Source organism: Gasterosteus aculeatus, chromosome 7 (assembly GCF_964276395.1).
Source record: "Gasterosteus aculeatus chromosome 7, fGasAcu3.hap1.1, whole genome shotgun sequence".
Taxonomy (NCBI): Eukaryota; Metazoa; Chordata; class Actinopteri; order Perciformes; family Gasterosteidae; genus Gasterosteus; species Gasterosteus aculeatus.
The window spans coordinates 18100657-18126800 of record NC_135694.1 but is presented as its reverse complement, the minus strand read 5'-3'; the positions used below and the strand labels follow the sequence as shown (position 1 = coordinate 18126800).

Sequence of the window (26144 nt, the reverse complement as noted above, 5' to 3'; positions counted from 1 at the left end):
AATGAGAAGGCGGTCCATGCCTGCAGCGCGGTATTTAGCCCTGTGAAGCACAGGTGGAAGGGGCGAGGGCGGGGGGGCGGCATAGGGGGGTATTTAGCGTTGTGATGGCGGCGGCGCCGGTGGTGGTGGTAGGGGGGGGGGGGGGTCTTGAGCGCTGTGAAGCGCGGTAGGAAGGGGAGTGGCGGTAGATGGATGAGGTAGGATGGAGTGGGATTTGCGTTTTTAGTTTTTTAGTTTTTAATGGGGGAAAATGGGGGAGGGGCATATAACTTTTTGGCATTTGAGGACCAGACTCCTCATTCAATGGGTATATTTTATTCCCTGTGCTCCAGTAAGTGTTCTTTTCCAACTTCATTGACTGGACAGTAGCACAACGCCTGAGGAATGAGGAATCTTTTTCATCTCATCGATTTCTTTCTTGGGCAAAATGCAAGGCTGCAAATGAAGATGAGGGGATCTCTGTATCTGCGCACATACCCTGAACCCGGCCATTTGGCAGATGTTCAGATAACCTCACACAGAAATCCCCTCATCTTCATCTGCAGCCTTCCATTAACCTGTTTCATCTCATTCATTTCTTTCTTGGGCAAAATGCAAGGCCGCAAATGAAGATGAGGGGATTTCTGTATCTGCGCAAATACCCTGAACCCGGCCATTTGGCCGATGTTCGGATAACCTCACAGCCGGTTTGACAAATCAATAGTAACAACTTGTGAAGGTAGTCCAACAGTTTCATTCGGTCGTCATTGGAAACTGCGTTCTCGGTTTAATTTCTCAAGTTATACATTATGCAAGGTAGACACACATGCCCCCCTCTATACTTTGTATTAAAGGCATGGCTAGTGGTAAAAATAGCATCTGTTCAATTATATTTATGATATTGTAATAAGATATTATGTAATATATTGAAATATAATGCTAAATTTATGATATTAGTTCTATATCATGTTAAATGGTATTAGAAATATGGAATACGATGCTATTTTATGATATTAGTTCTACGATATTATGTTCTCAGTAAGTATAAAGCCATATCTCCTATATTAGTTCTACTATATTATGTCATATCAGTGTTTCCCCTATGTTCCCAACTATGGGGGGGCGGACGTACCGGAGGGGGGCGTGGGTGTTGGGGCGCGCCGGGGGAAATAATGGTAGGGAAAACACTGTATATGATATTAAGTTATATAATATTAGAAATACTAAGTATGATGGCATGTTTGTTATATTAGTCCTACATAATGCTATATGATATTAGTCCTATATTATCTTGTTATTATCTATGATATTACAAATATGAAGTATGATAATATGTTATATATATTGGCATGGCATCAATGTAATATTGGCATGGCATTATTGAAACTATAGAGGGGGACATGTGTGTCTACCTTGCCTAATGCATAACTTGAAAAATCAAACCGAGATCCCAATTTCCAACGACGGACGAATGAAACTATCGGCCTACCTTCACAAGTTGTCACTATTGATTCGTCAACCCAGCCGTGGTAGTTCATCCAAACACCGGCCAAATGGCCAGGTTCAGGGTATATGCGCAGATACAGAAATCCCCTCATCTTCATCTGCAGCCTTCCATTAACCCGTTTCATCTCATCCATTTCTTTCTTGGGCAAAATGCAAGGCCGCAAATGAAGATGAGGAGGGGGGCGTTGGTGTTTGGGCGCGCCGGGGGAAATAATGGTTATGGTCATTGGCCAGGTTCAGGGTATATGGGCAGATACAGAAATCCCCTCATCTTCATCTGCAGCCTTGCATTAGCCAAAGAACGAAATGGATGAGATGAAAAAGATTCCTCATCCTCAGAGGCCGTGCCATGCTACTGTCCAGACGATAAAGTTGGAAAAAAACACTTCCTAGAGCACAGGGAATAAAATATACAATGGCAATGATATTTACCAATGAATGAGGAGGCGGTCCATGCCTGCGGGGGGGTATTTAGCGCTGTGTAGCGCGAGTGGAAGGGGCGCGGGGGTAGATGGATGAGGTAGGATGGAGTGGGAGGTAACCGTGCACGCGCGTTAGGCGGCCACGTTGTTTAACCGTTATTACGTTAATAACCGCTACCGTCCTGTCGCACATTAAATATGTTAATACATGTTTCGGTTAACTAACGTTAACATCAATTGTAATAGCGCTAAGTGAAACGTGACGTCGTATAAGTGCAGTGCAAGTTAACGTTACTAACGTACAGTTGTTGTTATATTTAACGTTAGATTTATTCTAGAAGGTCCCACACTGATGGTCAAGCTAATGTTAGCTTAAATGTTAACAGCTAACGTTAGCTAGCTGAGATAAAAGTTAACCCCCAATAACCAACGTTAACTAACACGTGAAGAATATGGCAAATGGACGAGTAAGTTTGCTAGATAGAACGGTGCCAGTAAACGGTAACATTTTATCATGTAACGTTAGCTGAAACTTACCTTCTGGACCGAGCAGCGCTTTCTTCCCGCTTCCAGCAGCCGCCTCAAAGGAAATTACGTCTTCGGGGGTCAAGTGTGCATGCGTATTAGAGCCGAGTGCAGCCGAGGTTTTGGGGAAAGTTCTTCGACACTCATTCTTTTAAGTAAACGTTACTTGAAATCATAAGTTTCATAACTTTCCGGAGCAGAAAGTGTACTTTACTAAGTTTCCTTCAGTATGGTCAACAAATTAAGCATAAATTAGTTAAGGGCACTCATTTTTTTAAGTAAGGTCAACAATTACGGGGAGCGGGGGTAGATGGATAAGGTAGGATGGAGTGGGAGGTGAAGGAAGGTGTTACTTACTTACTACAGTCTCAGGCACGTTGATGTTGACGTCCTTGATGGTCTCCTTTTTCTTCTCTTCTCTCTCCTATTTCTTTGTCTCTTTGTCCTGCATCTTGCGCCTCATTTTGTCCATCTCCGTCTGCCGGTCTTCCATCCGTCTCTCCCAAAAATGCCTCTTTTTTTTTTTTTTTAAGTCGAGGCAGATGTTTTCAAGGACGGTTTTGTCGTCCTCTAATTCTTGGATCTTGGTGATAAGGATCTGATGTTCTTTGGGGATGGTATCCTCCGTTTGTTGAATCTTAGAGATCAGGCACAAGTCAGTGAAACCACTGCTTGCATCTCAGTTCTGTGGTCAGAATCGCAATGAACAGATTAATCTAATTTGTATGGAACTTGGCCTTGAAGATTCCATTCCATTGTCATAGAGTGGACTCCGAGACAACGGAATGGAAAATACAACAAAACCCACTTTGTGTGGTTTTATATATACACATTATTTATATATATGTAAATACTTTGTTACTGTACTTAACTGGAGTATTTATTTTTCAGACTTTTTACTTCTACTCCTTACATTTTCACGCAAATATCTGTACTTTCTACTACATTTTAAAAACATCTCCTTACTTACTTACTACCGGCTAGTCGTTTTAAAAACACAAACACAAAAAAAACTATCTAGATAAATGGCGCTATCCGGACAGTGAATTTGATTGTGGTTGAATGAGAAGTATAAACCTTTAGCCTTCAGACACCCGATTGGTTTTCTTCGCGATGCGCAGATCGGAGTGACACCGGGTGGGAAAAGTGGTTGGTGGAAAGTTGGTATTTAGCGACATGGACCCTCCTCCTCTTCCTCACGCAGATTCCATGTAGCGTTAAATGTATGGCGTTATATTTGTGCCACAATCCTGAGCGCGTAATTTTAAGTTTTGAGCACAGAGAACTATGTTGTAGCAAAGAAAAACATTCCGTGCGCGCAGTTTACTGAGGTGCCCTCTCCACAAACTGGTTTTCTGCGCGCAGGCAGCCGTTGCTGCGCTCGCTCCACGGTTCACTCACGCGCTCGCTCGACTTGCAGCAGCGTTACATTTGTGCCACAAAACCAACCAATCAGAGAATTAAAGAAGGTCCATTGTGATTGGCTGTTGGTCTCCAATCACAACCTAAAGAAGACGAAAACGAGTGATATTAGAAGTCCGGCTAGCGACCATCAGACATGACCGAAGCAAATGATGAGAACAGCAAGTGTTTTAATCCAGGCCATTAGCATTTAGCACAAATGCTGCAAACTTCAACAACTCGCTGAGCTTCCGCGATGCTGTAGGTAGTTCTACTAGCGTTGTGATTGGAGACCAACAGCCAATCACAATTGACCTTCTTTAATTCTCTGATTGGTTGGTTTTGTGGCACAAATGTAACGCTGCTGCAAGTCGAGCGAGCGCGTGAGTGAAACGTCGAGCGAGCGCGTGAGTGAAACGTCGAGCGAGCGCAGCGTGAAGAGGTGGAGCGAGCGCAGCAACCGCTGCCTGCGCGCAGAAAACCAGTTTGTGGCGAGGGCACCTCAGTAAACTGCGCGCACGGGATGTTTTTCTTTGCTACAACATAGTTCTCTGTGCTCAAAACTTAAAATTACGCGCTCAGGATTGTGGCACAAATATAACGCCATATGCGTGCGGTCTGTCTGGTGCTTTGCGTGCCGAGTATCGGTCGCCACGCTGCACTGCCTGGCGTCCCCGGTTCATACCTTTTTAAAACCTTTATCACGCCTGTGTTTTAACCGGGGCTGTGTCCCTGTGCGTTGTTGAATGGATGTTCATCTTATTGTAATTTTGTATTTGTTTTCCTTTTTTATTATAACTCTCCACCAATTTGTTGTGTTTTTAAAACAGCTGTGTCCTGGAAAGCGGGCTCCTCAATACGTCGGGTGGTTTTGAGTTTGTGCTCAATTTGGTGGGTCCACCCCCCCTTGTCCATCCACTCAGCTCCAGCCCTCTAATTGATTTTCTATTGATTTTCTTTTGGGATGAATGAAATTGCACTCATTTTAAAACTATTTATAATGAATCTATATTTCGAAACCGTGAACTGAGTGTCTTGCCTCACAGAGTAAACTAACCTGTGTTCCTTGTGCTTCCCAGATTATTTCTCGGGGTGAAATTCCCCAGGTGGCGTTGTTTGTTAATTTAGTTTAATGCCCCTTTTACACCCTATCCTCGCCACATCAGCTTTAGTGGAGAGTGGCGTTTTGAGGTCTGAGGAGTGTTTGTTGGACGTGGCAGCTGTGGCAACATCGGTGTCTGCACCCACGTCAGGGCTGACTTTTGAGCAGCAGAAGGAGCTGTTGATGTTTCAATTTGAGCAGGAGAGAATCCGAGTGAACATAGAAACTGAGCAGCAAATTCAGATAGACTCAATTTATACTGCTGCAAGAAGACTTGCAGCAGTATAAATTGAGTTTAATTTGTGGGGATAAGCTTTCAGTGTCTAGGTCTGTGCAGGTTGGGTTCGATGTTGGCGCTAATTTGCATTTAATGCCCAGATTCAATGAGAAGGATCCTGATAAGTTTTTCACTTTGTTTGAGTGTATTGCAACCACTGCACCACTGCAGAGCGGCTGAGCTGGTGGACGATTTTGTGTTGACGCACAAAAGTGGGTTTGGTGAGGTGAGCTCAACACGTGAAGGTGACCTTGGGAGTGCTCGTTTTTGGGGTCCAGTCTTTAGTAGCCCACCCCACGCATGCATTTAAAGACTCGTATGGAAATACTTTTACCATCCTCCAAATAATATCCTATGAGAGCGACATGTAATCCAGCAATGAACACATAATGTTTAGTGAAAGTGTACATGTAGCCTGATTAAAATGATGACCGGACACTAAGAAATGTATTTCTCTTTAATGTGGGCTCTTTATTTCCGACTGCACTCCTGGAGCACAGCCTCAATGTGTCAAATTAAGGAGACACCTGGGACAGTGTACAACAAATGAGAAACTCCAACAGTTCTCAGCAAGTGACTCTGCTTCGGTTTGGAGAGGCCTCAAACACCTCACCAACTACAAGCCAAAAACCCCCCACTCCATGAATGACCTCCGCCTGGCAGACGAGCTCAATGAGTTCTACTGCAGATTTGAAAGACAATGTCCTGATCCCATCCCCCACAGCTCCACCAACCTGCTGCAGTCCTCCTCCCCTCCCTCCCCCAGCCCATCAGGTGCTCACGCCTCTTCATCATTATCACCTTCCCCTCCCCCACCAGCAACGACCCTCTCTATTCTGGAGAGAGACGTTAACCGGCTCTTTAGAAGACTAAATCCCCGTAAGGCAGCCGGTCTGGACTCCGTCTCCCCTCACTCCCTGAAGCATTGTGCTGACCCGCTGTCTCCGGTGTTCACTGACATCTTCAACACCTCCCTGGAGACATGCCACGTACCAGCCTGCTTCAAGGCCTCCACCATCATCCCTGTCCCCAAGAAGCCCAGGATCACAGGACTCAATGACTACAGGCCCGTCGCCCTGACCTCTGTAGTCATGAAGTCTTTTGAACGGCTAGTCCTGTCCCACCTGAAGACCCTCACCGACCCCCTCCTGGACCCCCTGCAGTTCGCCTACAGAGCCAACAGGTCTGTGGACGATGCTGTCAACATGGCCCTCCACTACATCCTCCAGCATCTGGACTCCCCAGGAACCTACGCCAGGATCCTGTTTGTGGACTTCAGCTCTGCTTTTAACACAATCATTCTGTCTCTGCTGCAGGACAAACTCTCCCAGCTGCACGTGCCCGACTCCACCTGCAAGTGGATCACAGACTTCCTGTCTGACAGGAAGCAGCACGTGAAGCTGGGGAAACATGTCTCAGCCTCTCGGACCATCAGCACCGGTTCCCCCCAAGGCTGCGTTCTTTCCCCTCTGCTCTTCTCCCTGTACACCAACAGCTGCACCTCCAGTCATCAGTCCGTCAAGCTCCTGAAGTTTGCGGATGACACCACCCTCATTGGACTAATCTCTGGTGGGGACGAGTCCGCCTACAGGTGGGAGTCTGACCATCTGGTGTCGTGGTGCAGCCAGAACAACCTGGAGCTCAACGCTCTAAAGACAGTGGAGATGGTTGTGGATTTCAGGAGGAACAGAGCCCCACCCTCCCCCATCACCCTGTGTGACTCCCCCGTCACTATTGTGGATTCCTTCAGTTTCCTGGGCTCCATCATCACCCAGGACCTCAAGTGGGAGCTGAACATCAGCTCCATCACCAAGAAGGCTCAGCAGAGGTTGTTCTTCCTGAGGCAGCTGAAGAAACTCAACCTGCCAAAGACGATGATGGTCCACTTCTACACGGCCATGATCGAGTCCATCCTCTGCTCCTCAATCACCGTCTGGTACGCTGCAGCCACAGACAAGGGCAGGCTTCAGCGTGTCATCCGCTCTGCAAAGAGGGTGATCGGCTGCAATCTGCCGTCCCTGGAGGACTTGTTCGCTTCCAGGTCTCTGAAGCGAGCTAAAAAGATCGCGGCCGACCCCTCCCACCCCGGACATAAACTGTTTGTGCCCCTTCCATCTGGCAGGAGGCTGAGGTCCATCAGGACTACGACCTCCCGCCACACGAACAGTTTCTTCCCGTCGGCAGTCGGGCTCATCAACAGAGCCCGGTCCCCCACTGCCTGACTATATCACTCCACCGGTCACTCCCCCTCATACTGCACATGTCACTTTAACTGCAATTCATCACTATGTCACTTGTCACTTTGTGTCTTGTCTGTTACTTGTTTGTCAGTGCACTTTATGCTTAATATTTTTCAACTTTTTAATATTTAAAATTTGTTTAACTTTATTCCCTTGCTTTATACTAACCCATAGCCTTATTCTTACTAACCCATTGCATTAGCATTTCATTCCACTTTATTTTATTACCTGTGCACTGTTGTCTTGTCTGTCTACTGTCGTGCACTAACCGCCAAGACAAATTCCTTGTATGTTTGACATATTTTGGCTAATAAATGATTCCTGAAATAACCAATTGTTTTTCTTTACCAACTAGTAACAGTATGGCATAGAATAGAGCTCAGAATTACATAAAGTTAAGTTACATAAAAGCCTCCTGTTAAACAGAGACAAAGAACATGCAGTCTCATGCCGTTCAACACCCACACCACTGTCGTTCATCCAAAAGCCCCGAAAACAATAAACCCACTCGAACGCCGGCGCGCACAGCTCCATTCACGTGCGACCTCAACCCCCGGCAGCTTGTTACTCCCCTCTAAACGAAGCAGAGGCGTAAAACCCAAGAACATGCACTCAGTTAACAGTTCAAATCACAATTTACATGGTGAGTCAGGTTTATTAATGCGAGAACACTTACGCTGACCTGCTGAACAGGTATTTCTATAGCGCTGTTCTGATGCTAAACGCTAACACTGTGTTGCCGTCGGTAGCCGCTGTTGTGTTTAAAAATGAAGAAACGCCGGACGGACAGAGGGCATCGCAGATCGAAAGGTTAAATCAAATGTATTTAATAAAAAAGATGGTGTTGTGGTAAAAAGAACATCTCAGCTGAGGAGCTGCTGGTCTCAGCCACCAACAGGCCCCAGGTCGGAAGAAATGCGTAAATATGATTCATGTTGGGAGATCTCCGCAAACGCTGGTTTGCCGGTCGAGAGGTGCACAAAGTTGTGGAGGAAACTACGGGACAAATTTCTCCGCGATGAAAAGCAGCAGTGTCGATGCACGGGGCAATAAAGTCTATGATAAATAAATAAACAAACCAACAACTTCCACACACAAAGACGTGACTCTCTAGGTCGTCTTCGACAAAAACACGTTACTCCGCCTGTTGTTCTGGCGGTGAATTGCTCTGCAACACACGCAAGACTTTTAGAACCATGGATTGAAACGAGTGCGTCGACCTTTGGCTCTCCTCCACCAGCTGACCCAATGACTCATGCGCAGCAGACGACCACTAACGCGCGCTCCTTGCCAAGTCTCCACGACGCTGCTTCTCATAGACGCTCCTTGTCAGCGGACACCCTCAACGTATCACTTGGAGGAAACTTTGATCATGTAGATCATCTAATCAGATTCCCAAGCCAATCGGAACGTCTTGATTTTCTCTCTGGTTTTCTCTCTGACACCTTGAGATGTACTATTGATCAATGTGTTTCACTTGATTGCTTCTTGGTCGTCAACACTTGATTTCTTCATTGGATGACATCTGGGAAGAAGAAGAAGAAGGCGTCGCTCCACAGACCTGCTGAGGGAACATCTCTGCTGCGGCTGTGGGTGTCGACGTCTTTTCTCATCAGCATCTATTATGCGAAAGTCCCTTTTTTCCGTTCGATTGATCGGTTATTTTAAACCCGGGGTGGCCAATGGTCGATCGCAAAGGCAGTGCCAGTAGATCGCCGACCATCGATCCTTGCTTACTAACGGACTCATTTAATTTCATTCATAAGAAAGGTAATGAACAAGAATGTATGGAATGGCTCAATGTTTTCTTCATATTATTTGCTTTTGTTGAGGGGAGGGTAGATTGCCATGACACGGGTGGCCCGGCTCTTCCTAAATCTTTTATTATTAGGCAACTGACAGTCATACGATATCATAATAAAGAGTTAATGCCCCTGAGACGGATTGGTGCATCTTGGAGGATCAATCACGCTGTTCATGCTTTCTTCCTGCATTGGTATTCACTTTGGGACACCCAGAAGGGACTGATCTCTAAACTTTACAACCAGATCCTAATTACAATAGTCACCTTTCACACCAAATGGGAAAATGAGTTGAATTTGAACCAAACAGAATTGGTGGATGCGCTAAAAAGGGTAAACAAATCTACGTCCTGTGCCAGACTTGGTCCTATTCAGTTTAAAGTAGTCCACAGGTGCTATTACACAGGAAGTAACCCTCTCCCCTCAAAAAAGTCCAAATATGTAAGATGGAATAGTCACGTGTCAAATTAAGTATAGTATAATGCCATGGCAAAAAAAGCTACAATTCTCTGTCCTGACGCTCAGAGGTAGGAAACTTCTCAATATTATCTACTGCAATTTGTATTTTCCTCTTCAGGTTTGTTATGAAGGTCCTCCCAGCTCCGACGAAGCTGACATTTGTTGACAGTTTGTTCACAGAGGAAAGACAGGAGGTTTTGGGCGAGGAGCAGAGGACTTCAAGGTCGAATTATGCATAGTATAATGCAATGGCAAAGAAGCTACAATATGCAGTGAAGCTAATTAAGGGACTTGAACTTCATCATCGAAAAGATTCTTGACAATTCCACCTAAACTCATCTTCAGTTTTTGCATAACACCCTGCGTTCACTTCTCTGGAACAACCAGTGGGGACAATGCCCCCACTACTACCTCCATGGTAGCGCACTCAAGACTTGGCAGTGGTGGGATTTGAACCCACTAGCACCTATAGAGGTTTTGGCCCCCTACACCACTACGCCACCAGTCCTGCTCACACTTGAGAAACTTTATTTCTCCTATTTAACCGTGAGAATGTGCTTTGCGTCGCAGAGAACTTCAAAACTCTAGCTGCTATTCCACATCTGGGCTTGAACCATCAACCTATGGGTGCAGGCATAGATTTGAGACAGCAGCTCTTCAGCTGTGCTACCTCGCCACACACTAAACAACTCTTTGTTTCTCGTAACAAAGACTTAATTTCTTGTATTTCACCTAGAGATTACGAGCTAAACCGCACAACTCTTTCAAGGCATAATGCACGCCGCTCAAAGGGGCTTCAACCAACAACCTCAGACAGCAGGTTGGAGCATGCAGCCCTTTGGTTGTTCCCTTGGCCTATTCAGCCACATGCTTCATAATCTCTCTGTTTCTCCTATTAGAAATGTGGCTCAGGAGGTTGCAGGTCTGTTTTAATTCCACCAGAACCCACCGCATTGAGGGCATCAGTGAAGACATCAGCGTGCATCACCGCGGTACAGTAGAGACGTCCGGGCTTTCCCGGTCAAAGTCTCAGAGTGACTGCAGAGCAGAAGAAGAAGCCCGTCGTCCTCAGCGCTGGAAACTGCGCCCTCGTGTGGAGAGAAAAGAAGAGAAACACAACATTAGAAAATGCATCAAATTCACAAACTTGTATGAATACTACAGCAAATACAGCAAGTTGTCAAAGTTCTAATGATCGCAAACTACATTAGTACATTTTATGGCAAACTATATTATGACTGTAAATCATGTAAATCATGTTAGCGGGTGGTGTGGTGGTCAGCACTGTTGCCTCATAGCCAGAAGGTCCTGGGTTCGACTCTGCCCAGAGGCATTTCTGTGTGGCGTCTGCATGGTCTGCGTGGGTTCTCTCCAGGTACTCTGGCCTCCTCCCACAGTCCAAAGACACACTCTGGTGATCAGTTGTTGTGGCGCAGGGGTTAGAGAAGGTGTGCTTGCAAGCACAAGGTTGGTGGTTTGATTCCAGGCTGCCCCATATTCCACGTCGAAGTGTCCCTGAGCAAGACACCTAACCCCTAATTGCTCCCCCAAAAATGTGAAAAAGCCATGGGTTTAAAGTGTAATTTACGTCGCTTTGGATAAAAGTGTCTGCTAAATGAGCTGTAATGTAATCTTACTTTAGACTACATACATAATATACATTACTCATGCGCTGTATCCCCATGATTCAGTTTACATCTTTTAACCGAATAAATACATCATCCCAAGTGATAGATAGAGGACGGATGGATAGAAACGCCAACTTCAAATGAGTTAAAACATGTCTGGCCGGGTGAAGTGGGGGCAGGGAGGTTTTCATACTGTTAGATGGTCTACATGCAAGGTTGGGGAAGTGACAGATGCTGCTTCAAATTAGGGTGTACTGTCACTTTAAAGGATGGAGCATGCTTCTGCGTCTGCGTCGTTGTGTCGACGCACTCGTTTCAATTCATGGTTCTTATATCCAACTAACTTGTGTGAGATGAATGCCGACTAGCGGCCACAGGGTGACAGTGCACAGTACGAACGTTTTTTAAAATGTGGCTAGATTTTGGTGTCCTACAAAGAGGGATCATTGTATTGGATGGATGTTGATTGATCCTGAAAATGTTAATAATGTTCAAAATGAAAAGTTCTCCCAATCCTCCTTAGGTTGGAGGATGGAGGTTAAGTTGGCCGGCAGAGGGACACACAAAACCTGCATTATTTTCCTTATTTTTTAATAAAAAAAATGTATGCTACAGTTTGAGAGTCATTAGTTATGTGCAGTAATTATGTCCTACGTGAGAAAGAATTTGATTTTATGACATAGTGACATATGACACTTCTGAAAGGATCTCAAGGGAGGCAACTTCTGGACAGGGGGATGACAGAACCTTCCATAAAGTTCCACCACAAGCAGCAACTCAAAAAGGAAGAAAAATATTGGTTACCAAATTGCATACTTTTTCTTTTTACTTTGAGTACACACAGCAGATTCCCTTTAACATGCACTATACATGGAACACAATGACTTGGTCATAAAACTGCACCGTGAACTTTGACCCCTCTTGCTTATGTTGTTGCAGCACAGAGCAATGTAGCTGCATTCCAAATCACGCACTTCTTTTTTTTTGTATTAGTTTTAGCACATGCTTTATGTGTCGTTACAAACTGCATTCTAATACCCACACTAGATATGTCAGAAAATGATTAAGTTGGCCCCAAAACATAGTATGGTAAATGGTGAATTTGACCCACGATCCTTTGCGTCGCAGAAACAAGACCAAGAGGGTCCGATTTTTAAGCTCTAATTGTATGAGGAACCAGCAAGAGTTATGTACTGCGTGTCACAGTAATGTATTATTGCTACTTTCACTTCTGCATGTTAGGATATAATCAACAGGAATGCACCGATTCATGTGATCCCTGGGTCTTTGATAATGTACTTCCTGAAGTTTCACTATTTGGCAACGGCATGGATTTGGAAATGTATAAATCCTCAAAGGTATGTACATACCTTTTCAATATCATGTTGCCAAAATCCATCAAAGAGACAAAGCATACCCCGCCTGACCGCTGAGTGGAAGTTGTATATGCAGAGAATTAGGCATTCAGTCTGTATTAATGTCAATCTTCTCGTCTATACTTTGGAAGTAAGCTGATGAACTAATGCACTCGCAATAGTTGAGAGCCTCTAACGGCGTGTTTTCACTCGGAGGATGAAAGAGACAGAAAGACAGAGATCCAGCGATCCACTCCACGTTGTCCAGGTGTCCTTTGGCCTCTCGTTCCCATCTCGGTCTGCTGCCTTGTTGCTGACTGCAGAAACAGATCGAGAGAGTGAGAGGGGGAGAGCAAATCAGCCAAAATCCAGCTAGCAGTGCACAATTATATTTAACCAATTTACAGCATCATTGTAGTTTCACACTTTAATCAGTCATGAAAATGGTCAATATCAATAATCCTCAATTGATATTGATTTTTATAATGAGAACAAAGGAGGAAAAAAAATGAAATTACATTGAAATAATAACCCTAACCCCCATACAATAATTCATTGAGAATTAAAATCCAAATCCGTATGAAGAACATCAAAATGATACATTATTATAAACAAAATGAATTAATTAAATGAATCTTGCTGGTTTTACAGCAGCGACAACCTATATTTCCTAGAGCTCTTTTTTTTACCCCCAAGAAAGTTTCTTTTGGGAGCCTCATCTGAAGCCAGGTTAGAAGGACAGTGGGTGCTAACATTGCTCATGATAACATGGAAACACAAGCTGATAATATTTCATTGCTGTATTACTACTTGTTACTGCTGCCCCATAGTGGAAATACAAATGTAGTCAATGTTGAAAATAAATAAAGGAATATGCTGCCAGGATAAACAAAAAAGTGGATCTTGTGCAAAAACTTCCAAAGGTGAAAAGCCGCAGACACCCCAAAACTAAAACACAATGACAAGACAACTATTGAATCTGTAACTTTGGCTGCGTACGGCCTGTTGTCTCAATCCTATCATGGAGATTAAGAAAATTAGCTTAGTGCAGGGAAACACCCGTATTTTGGCTAAACAACCGATTTTGGCGACACTCCAGGAAGGAGTTAAGAATTGGGCCCTGAAAAGCCTGTTAATGGCAGTGGACAGCCTGCACGTTTCTCTGTGGCTAAGAAGGATTAGTGTTCGGAAGCTATTTCCATTAGTCTGCTGCACAATGCAGAGATGCCTCAGGCTTTTTATCAATTGAAAGGACAACAGACCGTCTTGTGTGCCACACAAACACGTTTAGACACAGTATGCCTCTTTCTTGTTCAAAGGAGTAACTTTTTGGGGACCAAAATAAACAAGGTGGACTGCAGGAAAGTAATGGAATGTAAGAGTTTGTGGAGGAAAATGTCTTTCTCGGGATGTGTATTCTGACATGGAGATTGTGTTGAAGCATGAAGATTATAACAATCTTTAGGGCGGCGTATCGATCTATAAAAAAAGTAAATGCGGTTCCTGAGTCCCATACTGGTCATACTGTTTGCACACAAAAACCTGCATTGTTAAGAACACTACCAAGTCGTTAATGTCATCTTTTTATTCCTCTGTCATGAAGTCAGTTTTGCTTGTCAGTGTTCACTATTCTGCAGCGATTTTTAAAACTCTCAAAAGTTTTGTTAACAGCGTTTTGATTTTTACCGCCTCATAGTTGCATTTTTTTTGCTGCAGAGTACTTGGGTACAGTGTGGGATGTGCACACACACACACACACACACACACACACACACACACACACACACACACACACACACACACACACACACACACACACACACACCCTGAGCCAAAGCCTCGTCTCCCTCTGAGAGTGTGTGCAGAGATGAGACGGACCGCACCTTCTGTAAGCGCTAACTGACACTGGAGATGCAAGGGTAGCAGTGAAGGGTCAGCTTTCATTGCATTGTCTTTTTTTGCTCCTCCTGCTTCTTTTAAATATAGATTGTTGGGGAGTGTTAGGAATATTAGCATATAATGATCTGGTATTCTGTGTTTTTACGTAATATCGGTCACTGGAGCCAAGTACTTATAGTCAACCAGGAGGGATGAAAGACATTGAAAAAGGAGCACCGGATGTTCTGGAGTTCCCTGCTTCCATCTCGACACAAACTTTCTGTGTGACCTGTGGAATTAAGCTGCCAGCTATCTGAGCTCGAAAGACAACTTTTGGTACTTTTTCTGGGGGGGGGGGGTGGAGGAATCCTATTTATTTTTTTCAATTACTTTCACAACAGGTATGTATTTTTTCTTCTTTTTTGAAATACAGAGCTGTTTCTGCTGTATCTGACATGTTGAACCGGTCTGTGACATAATAATAGATCAAATAAAGCGATCTTCTCTCATTCAAGTGTTTTTTTCTATAACCGGTCCATTGTAACGTGAAAGATAGATGCAATTATTATGTTGGTATTGTTGAAGATAGACATACATTAATATCATACATATATTAATGTATATATGATACGTTAATATCATAATATACATTCATATGTCAAACATGTTGATATTATATGAATTATTACCTTTAAATATATTTATTTAGGACCATTCCTTATGAAAAATGAAAAAAATCATCTTTTGTGACATTCTGGTCTATTTCACAACAAAAGACAGTGGTGTTGGGGGGGAAATACTGCTCATAAAAAGCTGTGGTCAGACACACTCTCTGATAAAAGCATTGCTTTTCTGTTTAACTGTAGTGAAAGTCTACCAGTTAAAGAGACTTCTGCAGTTCATCTCAGACATTGGGGGGTATTTTTGTGGGCCCCGAGATCTTTCAGCTATTTCTCAGCACGGTGAAGTGAGAAGGGAGGGGAAGCAGAGCCAACACAAAAGGCAACATTATTCCCCAGCGGATCTGCGCTACATCCTACTATGAATGGAGTATTGAAAAACATAACATTGGGGACTAGATTATTTTTCATCCTTCACAAATGAGCCATTTGTCCAGGAGTTTCGAGTGGTTTGTTGGTACGGTGTTGTGCTGGTGTTAAACTCCCCACCTCTAAATTGGAGGCACAGGGATCCCTCTGTGGGCCTCTGGCCTTCAGCGCCGCACCATTTCAGACTCCAGGACAGTCCAGGGAAAAAGGACTGGAACTGGGTGAAGACTGCACGGTCCAGAGTCTTGTCTCGGGCTGCTGTCAAGTGTTTGTTTTTTTTGGCATCCTACGGCCCTGCAAAGCTTGCATGTTACGTTTAAACAAACTCTCTATTTACTGCAGAGAAGCTAACGATTTTAACACCCTTACTCCCCCCCCAGGCTCTACCATTCTACCCCTTCTCCTGCTCTCCAAAGAGACGAGAGGCGCCCCTGCAGTGTCATCAGGTGCCTAAGCGTTCTGCAGGGTTCTAGTGACAGATTGCAGGAAGAAGCGTTTATGCCTGACGATGGGGACCACAGAAAGCAGAAATGTCTTTTTGTGCCCCCTGGGCCCGGAATGTCCACTATCTCGAGGGGCCAATATCAAATTCTCCCCTCATCATCCCCTAATACGCATTCCTGTGTAGGGTCAGGGGGAATTCTGCATGAGCAAAGAGACAAACAACCCAAGGCCAAGCCGCACACTGTGTATCTCCTAATGTCAACACTTCTTCAATAACAGTATTCTCAGATTCCTGGGAAATGTGCTTATTACAAATCCCCCATTTCATTAATTAATAATAATTAAAAAATGTAGCATTATAGGTTTTCCCTCACGCTACAGCTGATAGCATTTTAGTGAAGTATTTAAATTCTACTGCAGTATGAATGTACTATGGCTATTCAGTGTCTGGCTCAGCGCTATCTAACCCCAATTATTGAGTGATCGTTGTAGAATCCCAATATTCTTCGTCCGAGGGGAAATCCCCTTGATTGGTGCTTGTGTTACAGACACGTTTGACACGTCTGTAACACAAACCCTCCCCAGCTGTTGACGATTGGAAATGAATTGTCCTCATTCTGAATCTCTCGCTGTTCCCGCCTCCGATACACGCTGCCAGCGCAGGTGCACGGCGGCCATTTTGTACTGACTAAAACAGCAGTGTAACTCTACTCCATGTCCCTTGCGTTTTATGGCAACAGCGGCACTATTTAATTTTGGGAAACCTGGTTTTGCTTTGAGAAGAGTTGGTGTGCAGTGCCTTAAAGTCCACAGGAAGTGATGTGCACTAGGTGGAGACAATTTATTTTTGAGCTCCAACCCTGACCTCTGCCAGACTACCATCAATACATAGTTCAGCACCATGACAACAGCTGCAGGGACCACCAGAGAAAACAATCCAATACTATAATTAGGCTGCACTGAACCAGGACAAAATATAGTGATTGTATCTACCAAACAATTGTCAATTACATTTAGAGATGTGTTCCCATGCAAACACCGGCCTTTTGGGAATCTCGATGAGAGAGACTGACTAGCGTGTGAATGTGTGTGGTCAGTCAGGCAGCCATGCGAGGCCAGCGTGTGGTGGAGAGCAAGTGCAGGTGCTGGAACCCAGCCGTCTGGCTCCTGCTATCCCTGCTGGCGTCCCTCGTCTTGGTGGCCGTCTCTGTGCTGCTGCGACTCGGTGAGTGTGTGTGTGTTTTTGGGGTCGGGGTCAAGGCCACTTGGTTTTCCTGCCTGACTGTAGGGGTTCCCCTTCTGATGTACAGAATGCTGCATGCGATCCGGAGAAGGAACTAGAAGCCATTTTGGAGAAATTTGGTCATACGATGGTTTAGTAAAGGCATATTCAAAACACAGACCGGCTCACAGTCATGACAGGGAAGGCTGCATTTGAAAGTATTTGCCACGATAAAGTACAACTGACCAAACATGGATTCCTCACTTTACAGATTCTCAATGTAGAGGAGGTGTGGAATAATTAGGATTTGTGTGTACACTGTATATATGTAGGTGTACGTGCCTTGTATCTATGTATGATGATAATACGTTCAAATGAATAGAAATTTATGAGACCATCTAACAAATTACTATTTTTTGTGTTTTTTACTTTGACGAAAGATCACTTGACATGTTTTCAAAGGAGTGTTCTTTAATTACAAGTATGACAAATTGTAATTGTTAAGTTACAAAGTGAACAATGTGAAATATATACCGAAAAGTAATATGCCTTACGGTTTGGTGCGTTTGTTTAAAGTTCTCAACAACAAGCTTCAGATTAATGAAGTATATCATTTTTCATATACTGGGTCAGGGAGTTTGGTTGCATCCAGATTGAAAACGATTCCGACACATTCTGGCCGTTCACATGCCTCAGTAACGAGGTGTGCCTGCAAGTGGAGCTCCCTGTAGTGGAGTTCTTTTGTGTCCACAGTTTCTGTCTGACCTGTGTTTACCAGTGCTAGCTGGCTAAAAGTTATTTTTTAAGTATCAATTCAGCTTACTGGACATTGTGTCCACATTGTGGACAAATATAGAGAGAAATTAATTAGAATGGATTGCTTGTCTCTTGGTAGAGACATGAAAAGTTCAAATGAGGGCCATTTACTAACTTTTTCTTTTTTGTTCAAACTTCAGGAGACTTGAAAATAAACAGACGGGCTGTAAACAGTAAGTAATATTTCAGGTATTAAACTTTTTTGCTATAAAAAGTCCTTGAAATGTAAACCATAATGTAACCTGGTGCCAAGAACAGATGTGTTCCCAGCCCCCGAATTTAAAATAGTGCAAATATTGTACCCTTTCATTGTGTTTTAATACCACAAACAAACTGGGAAGGTCTGTGAGACGACCTATTGGGTGTGAAGGGTGAACAAATCCATTCCGCTGTCATTGTGAGTTGTTGAAACCTGAGATATTAGGCGCTCGTGTCCTCTATACAAGTCCAGAAACATCTTCCAGTGAGACTCTTTGTTGTGTCAAAACAAGCATGTCTCATAAATATGTATTATTAAAATATCTATTGTTTTATTTGGTTCATTTGCCTAACACTAAAGACAAACATTCAATAAATGGGCTATCATAGAGCTGTTCGGTCTGAGATCATTTCCTCCCCACTCACAGAGAAGAGCTGATCATAAAACATTTGTTCTAATGTTCCCGAGTAGGCGACTCCTCTGGGTCCTAAAAGATGATGTCTTTCTTGAAGTCTATGAAAAACTTTACCTCAACATTACCTCAATATACATTGTTAACGCATGTTTGTGGCTTTAATTGCTAGTTTCAAGTAGTCTTTAATAAGGAGTGGGGTTAATTTAGTGAATGATGGTCCCACTAAGAGGAAAATAGATGAAAAAGTCTAGGATAATTTAGGGCCTGGCTATCGTGTGATCAATAGGCCGATACTACGACGTTGGGAGTTTTTGTCTCGCAAAGTGTATTCTCTGGTTCTGAATATTAACTGCAACATTCTGGTCACCCAAGCTTGCTGAGCATTTGGTTTCAAAGTTTGATCCTATTGTGTCACTTCTGGTTGCAAAAACCAAGACTGTGACGGCAAAGCTTCAAAAGGCAGTCCACAAACCAATGAGGGACCACCTTCTTCTCCAACTTGCTGTCTGCCGGTGGCGCGAGAAGTCAGAGGATCACCAATTTTAGTGGGATGGCATCCTCTGCAGACAATGTCAGCATAAAATGATCTCACAGCTGTGGACTTTCCCTCCCTTCCCCTTGCTGCTAGTGTGGCAAAAGAAAACAAATTAAAGGAATAGGCGAACATATTTCAGTTGTGGCTGGTGCCCTGTGTGGTCTGAACAGGCCTCCTGTTGGGGTTTCAGTCTGTGTCTAGTGTTACAGGAAAATGGATATAGTAGATATAGAGTACAGTAACTATGGAAGGCCAAGAGCCTCCTTTCAACAAATAATTTGGCCGCACTCTCCCTTTGTCTCTCTCCATTTCCCCTCCTCCCTCCTGTTTCAGCCGATGGCGTGCAAACCCCCGTGAGGATGCCGTACCAGGGTAAGCATGTGGGAGACGTTTACCTGCACACCTGCCCAGACACTCTTATTGAGGAAAAACATGTCATTATCCAGGCGACGATATGAAGACATATTAGTGGCTGGCTCGGTGAAAGAGAGCACAGATCAGTGCTTTGGGCTGTCTTGACAAGGTCACTTTCCCATCTTGCCATTTCCCTAATCCCCATGTATTTGCTATGTAGCCTCCCACCCTCCTGCATCCATCTGCCAAGGACTCATGTGGCGTATTTTGTGCCTTAACCTGGTGTTTTCTCTTAACAGTCATTACATTGCCCTTGTTTTCTCACCAAAACAAAAAGCCAAACCGAATCATGCAGTTAAATTGACCCTGAAACACTTTAGCTTTTTTTAGGGCCTTGTCAGTTTGTCAGTGAGGTGGGACAATGACAATCATACAACCGGGACTTCCTAATCTGACTCAAAAGACATGGAACAGAGTTGTGTTTAAACATTAACAATACAAGGGCCGCTTATCTCTCCAAAGTACAACTAGTGAATGGACGTAGCCGGTGTGAGGGTAGAGTGGAGGTGTTCTACAATAACTCATGGGGCACTGTCTGTGACGACGACTGGGATATGGTGGACGCCAACGTGGTTTGCCAGCAGCTGAGCTGCGGAGTGGCGGCGGCGGTGGGCAGCAGCTCTCAGTTCGGACAAGGCTCAGGGCTCATCCTGCTGGATAATGTGGACTGCAGAGGGAGTGAAGCAGACCTCAGCCAGTGCCGTAGTCTGGGCTGGGGCGTCCACAACTGTTACCACTACGAGGACGTGGCCGTTACGTGCAGAGGTAAACTCTTTACACAACTTCTAAAGCCTAGTGTGGCATCCACGCAGGTGGCACCATGCATGGTAACCAGTGGTTGAATGGGTGAATGGCATGTGGTACAGAGCGCCGGGACTTTCTCGGGTCAATGAGGACAATGTGACTAAAAATCCCTGCCTTTTTTTTAAATTTTGATGCTAGAACCGGCGGTGGTGGGGGCGAAAGGTTTTGAGCATCGCACGACGCCTCTGCAGGGGAACTTGGGTTTACGTAAGTGCCGCCTGCTTTTCTCTGAGTGAGACTGGTCGTCCGCCAACCTGGAACGTCTAAGGGTCGGATTTGTATCCAGGACTATTTTAAAAAGCAGTATCTTTCCATGACTATTGAGATCACATTGTTCAGTACATAAAATGGGTTACTAGCTGCTGAAAATTGGAGCTGGACTGTATACATCAAGGAGCCAGGAATATGCTTCTAAAGGTAATGCTTGTCTTTCCAACAGGTTAGACAAATTGAATTAAAAATCTGATAAAATGTCATCCGTTTTTTTCACAGCTTGTTTCCACTGCTCCAAAGTTGCCAAACAAATTGCAAGTTTAAGCATGTGACCTTGAAAGACACAATGCACATCTGTATTTGAAGTTAATCTTCAGCCAACATGGCTGATGAAATTACTCACCCACCTCTGAAAAGGGAATTATGCCAGACTGATTTCCAAAAGGTTTAAGGACAGATGTTGCACTGTCTGTGGAAATAGGTAGACCTTTACTCCAATGTGTGTCTAATGCGCTCATTCCAATGCAACCTTAAAAATATGTGAGGGAAAACTTCACTAGCTTTTCTGTGTGTTTTTTTTATATTATGTTTTGCTCTAGGATTGAATTAAAAACACACACACACACACACACACACACACACACACACACACACACACACACACACACACGCATGATAGTCTAGCAGGTGGCATGCCAGATGTTACAAAATACAAGGGCAGGTTTCATTAAATAATGAGTTGTGGCTTATTTTGTTATTGTATGGGTCCCAAATGCAATTTGTGAACAAAAGAAGATGAATTGAATGTAAGGATATATTATATCAGTTTTGTGAAACTGTCATCACATTGTACATAAGATCAAAGCTTTTAGCTCAGAGGAAAGTATCTTTTGGGAAACCGTACAATACACCTCAAAGCCCTCTTGAATTCCAGGCTGTCCTTATTGTTTGCAGGGTTTGCTTTTGTTGTCGTTGTTTTCTACCCTTATTTCCCAGGGCGATCCCGAGAGACAGGAACAGAATTCTGTTCACAAGTGACGAATGTAGCAAACCCTCCGGGGACCTTCGTGAAACCCATCGGGCAATTTACTGAAGCCATCCAGACATTTTTAGTTTATTGTCTCGGTTAGAAGGTGTGTTTCTGTCCGGGCCCGGGGCAAAATGACAACATCTGCGCTACATCAGATGTTCACCTGAACTTCCTTGCTTTAGAAACCAGAAGCCAACACCCTTCTACTTACCCGTATCAATGTCTGTTTGTCATCACCACACACACGCATATATAGAATTTGACATTTGTGAACATGACCCCTATAATTCCCTCCCTCTCCTTCTTGGTTTAGGAGACGGCACTATCCGTCTGGTGAATGGACAGAACGCCTGCCAGGGCCGTGTAGAGGTCTACTACCAGGGGGCCTGGGGGACAGTGTGTGATGACGACTGGTCCCTCAACAATGCCCGGGTGGTCTGCCAACAGATCGGCTGCGGCAGTGCCGTCCAAGCACACACCAACTCCTACTTTGGCTATGGAACGGGTCGAATTATCCTGGACAATGTTAACTGCCAAGGCACGGAGCAGGACCTGTCTAGGTGCAAAAGCCTGGATTGGGGCAAACACAACTGTGGCCACCACGAGGACGCTGGGGTTACCTGCACCGGTACACTGCTCTCAGTCATGGAATATGCATTAGCACAAGTCGCACAGACTTTGTTGAAACGATTAATAGTTGTGGTAATAAGAGTGGTTGTGCCACCAATAACTTGGCAATAAAAATAATAGTGGTGGAGATGATTAACTTGATCACATGTAAAGAAGAAGTCCAGTTACTAATGCTGAAGTATAATTATGATCCGCTAAAATAATAAAAGATAATTTCTCAACTCCCTGGAAATACTGAATAAGGAGGATGAGATGATTTTACACTGGTAGCATTATAGTAGTGGTGTCTGTATAAGTAACACAGTAGTAATAGAGATGACTTTAGAAATAGTGTAAATAATAAAATGGTATTTCCTTTTCTACCCCCTTCAGGATCCACCACTCTACCTCCTTTGGCAACCGAAAACAAGAGAGGGCTTTTGGTAACATATGAAACTGAAGGTATACATACATAGTCCAAATGACGCACGCACGCACCACTGCTCCTTTTCTGCAGCATTTCTTATTTGCTTTTGCTAGATTTATCCCTTGAAAATGAAATGTGCATTTTTGCCAAACGACCAGAAGGGAGAGCTATTTCTCCCCCATTGACCTCCAATGTATTGCGCCACAGTGCCATGAATCAAGGTGGTGAAAGTGTGTATCAGACCGACCTCACCATATTCATCTGGAACAGGTCTGCCACTCTGGAGACAATAAATGATCCAATTCATGCATCTAATCTTCCCTCCAGCAACAGAAAACATTCCAGTCACCACAAGACCAACTCCAACGACTGTTACCACAACTGCTCTGACCAAAGGTAACAATTCAAAACTGCAAACACGATTACAGTACATTTTGGACTTATCAGGTAAAAAAAATGGGGCATCCGTCTCTATATCGTTGTGCAGGCACACCAACCGTCCGTGTGATGAACGGTAACAGCAGCTGCCAGGGCCGCGTGGAGGTCCTCTACAAAGATATTTGGGGAACGGTGTGCGACGATGACTGGGACATGCTCAACGCCAAAGTGGTGTGCCGTGAGCTGGGCTGTGGCCAAGCCATCGCGTTCAAGGGCCAGGCCTACTTCGGCTATGGTTCTGGTCCGATCCTGCTGGACAACGTGGATTGCGTCGGTTCTGAGCGGCAGCTGTCCGACTGTCGCCACCTGGGCTGGGGTCAGCAAAACTGCGGCCATCACGAGGATGTCGGAGTTATCTGTGCACGTAAGAGCCGCCTTCAGCTCTCTATCCCCGTTTGGGGCCACAGCGGGTCCCATCAGACGGGCTTTCAGGACAGAGCACAAGGCAGCCCTGGGAAAACGTCAGCATTGCAACGTGACATCTTACGTCATCAATTGCACTGAAAGTTCACACTTCCCTTTTATTCCCTCGCCCTGCTGAGCTGTCCGGTTGCAATGCATGACTCGGGCACTCCGAGGAAGAGACGGCCCAGAAAGCATAAAAAATACAGCGGATGAGTCAACGCACATCAGCGTCACTGCTTGCCTGCGGGCCAAACTCCACTTCAACAAGGCTGAATCCAAAGCACACACAAGCTCCTCTTTAGTGAGATCTTTGGTTTAAAGTCGATCACAAAATAGGGATTATACATCTTTTGCATTTATTATGCAGTTAATATGTTATTATTATATAGAACATTAACTAAACAGTTGTTCAAATTGCTTAACAATGTTGCGACAAAGTGTGTCTCTGAATTGTGGGATTTTTCCATTTTCCTCTGCTTCCCTCAGCTTTCGAATTCTTGAATGCAAATAGCCGTGACTTCCAAGTGACAGAAGGCATGCCTGCCACCACAAAGCCTCCCTCTGAAGGTACACCAAGCATATCTTCAACCGCACGAAAATGAATTTCTTCTGGACAGGATCTAAATTGATTCACATCTTTGCAGGAATGGTGAGACTGGTGGGGGGCCAGCACCAATGCGAGGGTCGGGTGGAGATGTACTCAAATTCTGGATGGGGCACGGTGTGCGACGATGCCTGGGACCTCCCCGACGCTCGAGTCGTGTGCCGCCAGCTGGGCTGTGGCGAGGCCGCGGTGGCGAGGCCGGAGGCGTTCTTCGGTCCCGGCTCGGGGACGATCCTGCTGGACAATCTCAAGTGCAGCGGCACTGAGGCCTCCCTGCAGGAGTGCTCCCATATATCCTGGAATGTGCACAACTGTGACCACTCTGAAGATGCTGGCGTCACCTGCTCGCTGTCGTGATTTCAGCAGAGCCAGGCTCTCGTCTCCAGGAGCAGGAGGCGGGCGTACCAACCTGGCACTTGTATATTATTATGTAAATAACAGCTTCCACATTGCACCACCAACATGCAAAATAACTAATGTGACGATATATAATTACGTACTAAACTATCTATGCCTATTAAGCACTTTATAAATAAATATATTTGAAAAACAAAACTCTCAACTATCCGACTCACTCTTAATCGACCCGAGATGTTTAAAGGTTTACTGTAAATGTGATTTGTTGATGATTAGCTGAACACAAGTGGAAGTCTGTTATTAATTATGTGGATGGAAGAGGAGAGGTTTGTAAACTTTAGTTCCAAAATTAAGCAAATATGTAAAATAAAGAAAGAAATGAACCACAAATAAACAAGCAAATGATATACTACTACTGGAATGAGAGAAGAAACATCCCCAAATAAACGTGTCATATGTCGAGCAACTCTCCACCCACAAATACATAATGTGTCAATTCTGTTCTGCAAACCACCATATACATAAATTGCATCAGTAACCATTTACACATTTACACACTTATTTTCGGTATTTAATATAATGTTGGTGTAAAATCCATATACATCTTTGTCCTAAACATGCTTTAATATTGTGTTTTTCTCAGATGGAATGAGCATATATGGTGATTCCACCTTTTGATTTGAGGATTCTTGGGACTGCGCAGCCACCAGCTCATAATGTCTTCACTTATACGGGGAGAGTATTTTCGGATGTTTACACATTTTATGTTGGTACCACAACCATTTCTAGCTAAAAGAAAGATGCTAATTGTTGATCTCATACATGTTTAGCAAGTCAGACAATGTAAGAAAAAAAGTAATTTAGTACCTATGTATCTCTAAATTGAAATTATCCAATAGGCAGAAATATATATTAAATATTTTAGTAGGGACAATTATAGAGCATTTCAGATACCGGTCAGAATAATAATCTTTAATAGGTTACAATCATAATTAAGCCAAGATACTGAATGTTACATCTGTTATGACAAGTCATCACTTTATTTTGGAGATATTTTGGCATCCATACCAAAGATAACGGAACTAAAAATAATGTAGTATCCATATTCATTTAGCACATTAAAATGATTATTTTGAAAAGTAAAACAACATTTTACGCTGGAATTGTAACTCATTAGTTAAGATAAATAAGCAGACTTTAAGAAGACTTCCAATTTCCTGTCTGGCTCCAGTGTCTCTGCAGACCGGGCGAGAGGGCGTGTTTGATGACTCATGATACTTACTCAGCATGTCAGCGGTATGAGCTTCAAGTACAATCATTGGAAATGACCTGACACGGTTATCCATGGAGATAGATGTTTTTACAAACAACTTGTATTGCATTCGGACATATTTTAGAATTAGAAATAAGAATTCAGAACTACATAATGGATTAAAAGATTACAAAAATGCACATGCTGTAAATCTTTACATCAGATATTATTTGGCTTTTCTGCAGCCAAGCAACAAGATTCATGTGGAACACAAGATAAAGACCTCATTGAAAATAATTTGCAACACGTTCTTTAAGTATTACCGGTTAATACTTCA

At 43.9% G+C, this 26144-nt stretch overlaps 1 protein-coding gene across 2 annotated transcripts; it reads left to right on the top strand.

The window, feature by feature from the left end:
* Nucleotides 1-14872: 14872 nt before the first annotated feature.
* Nucleotides 14873-24754, top strand: LOC120821235 (scavenger receptor cysteine-rich domain-containing group B protein). 2 transcript variants are annotated; one of them, XM_040179615.2, is made up of 13 exons: nt 14873-14975; nt 16004-16069; nt 17165-17292; nt 18246-18278; nt 19588-19626; nt 20131-20433; nt 20611-20679; nt 22029-22343; nt 22718-22786; nt 23079-23147; nt 23239-23553; nt 24081-24161; nt 24239-24754. In XM_040179615.2, the coding sequence occupies exons 3-13, from the start codon at nt 17175-17177 to the stop codon at nt 24553-24555; spliced, it is 1728 nt and encodes a 575-aa protein (XP_040035549.2). In that variant the 5' UTR covers nt 14873-14975; nt 16004-16069; nt 17165-17174; the 3' UTR covers nt 24556-24754. The 2 variants fall into 2 exon arrangements, with proteins under 2 accessions (XP_040035549.2, XP_077961407.1); XM_078105281.1 differs by lacking the exons at nt 14873-14975; nt 16004-16069 and having other exon boundaries at nt 17087-17292.
* Nucleotides 24755-26144: the final 1390 nt, after the last annotated feature.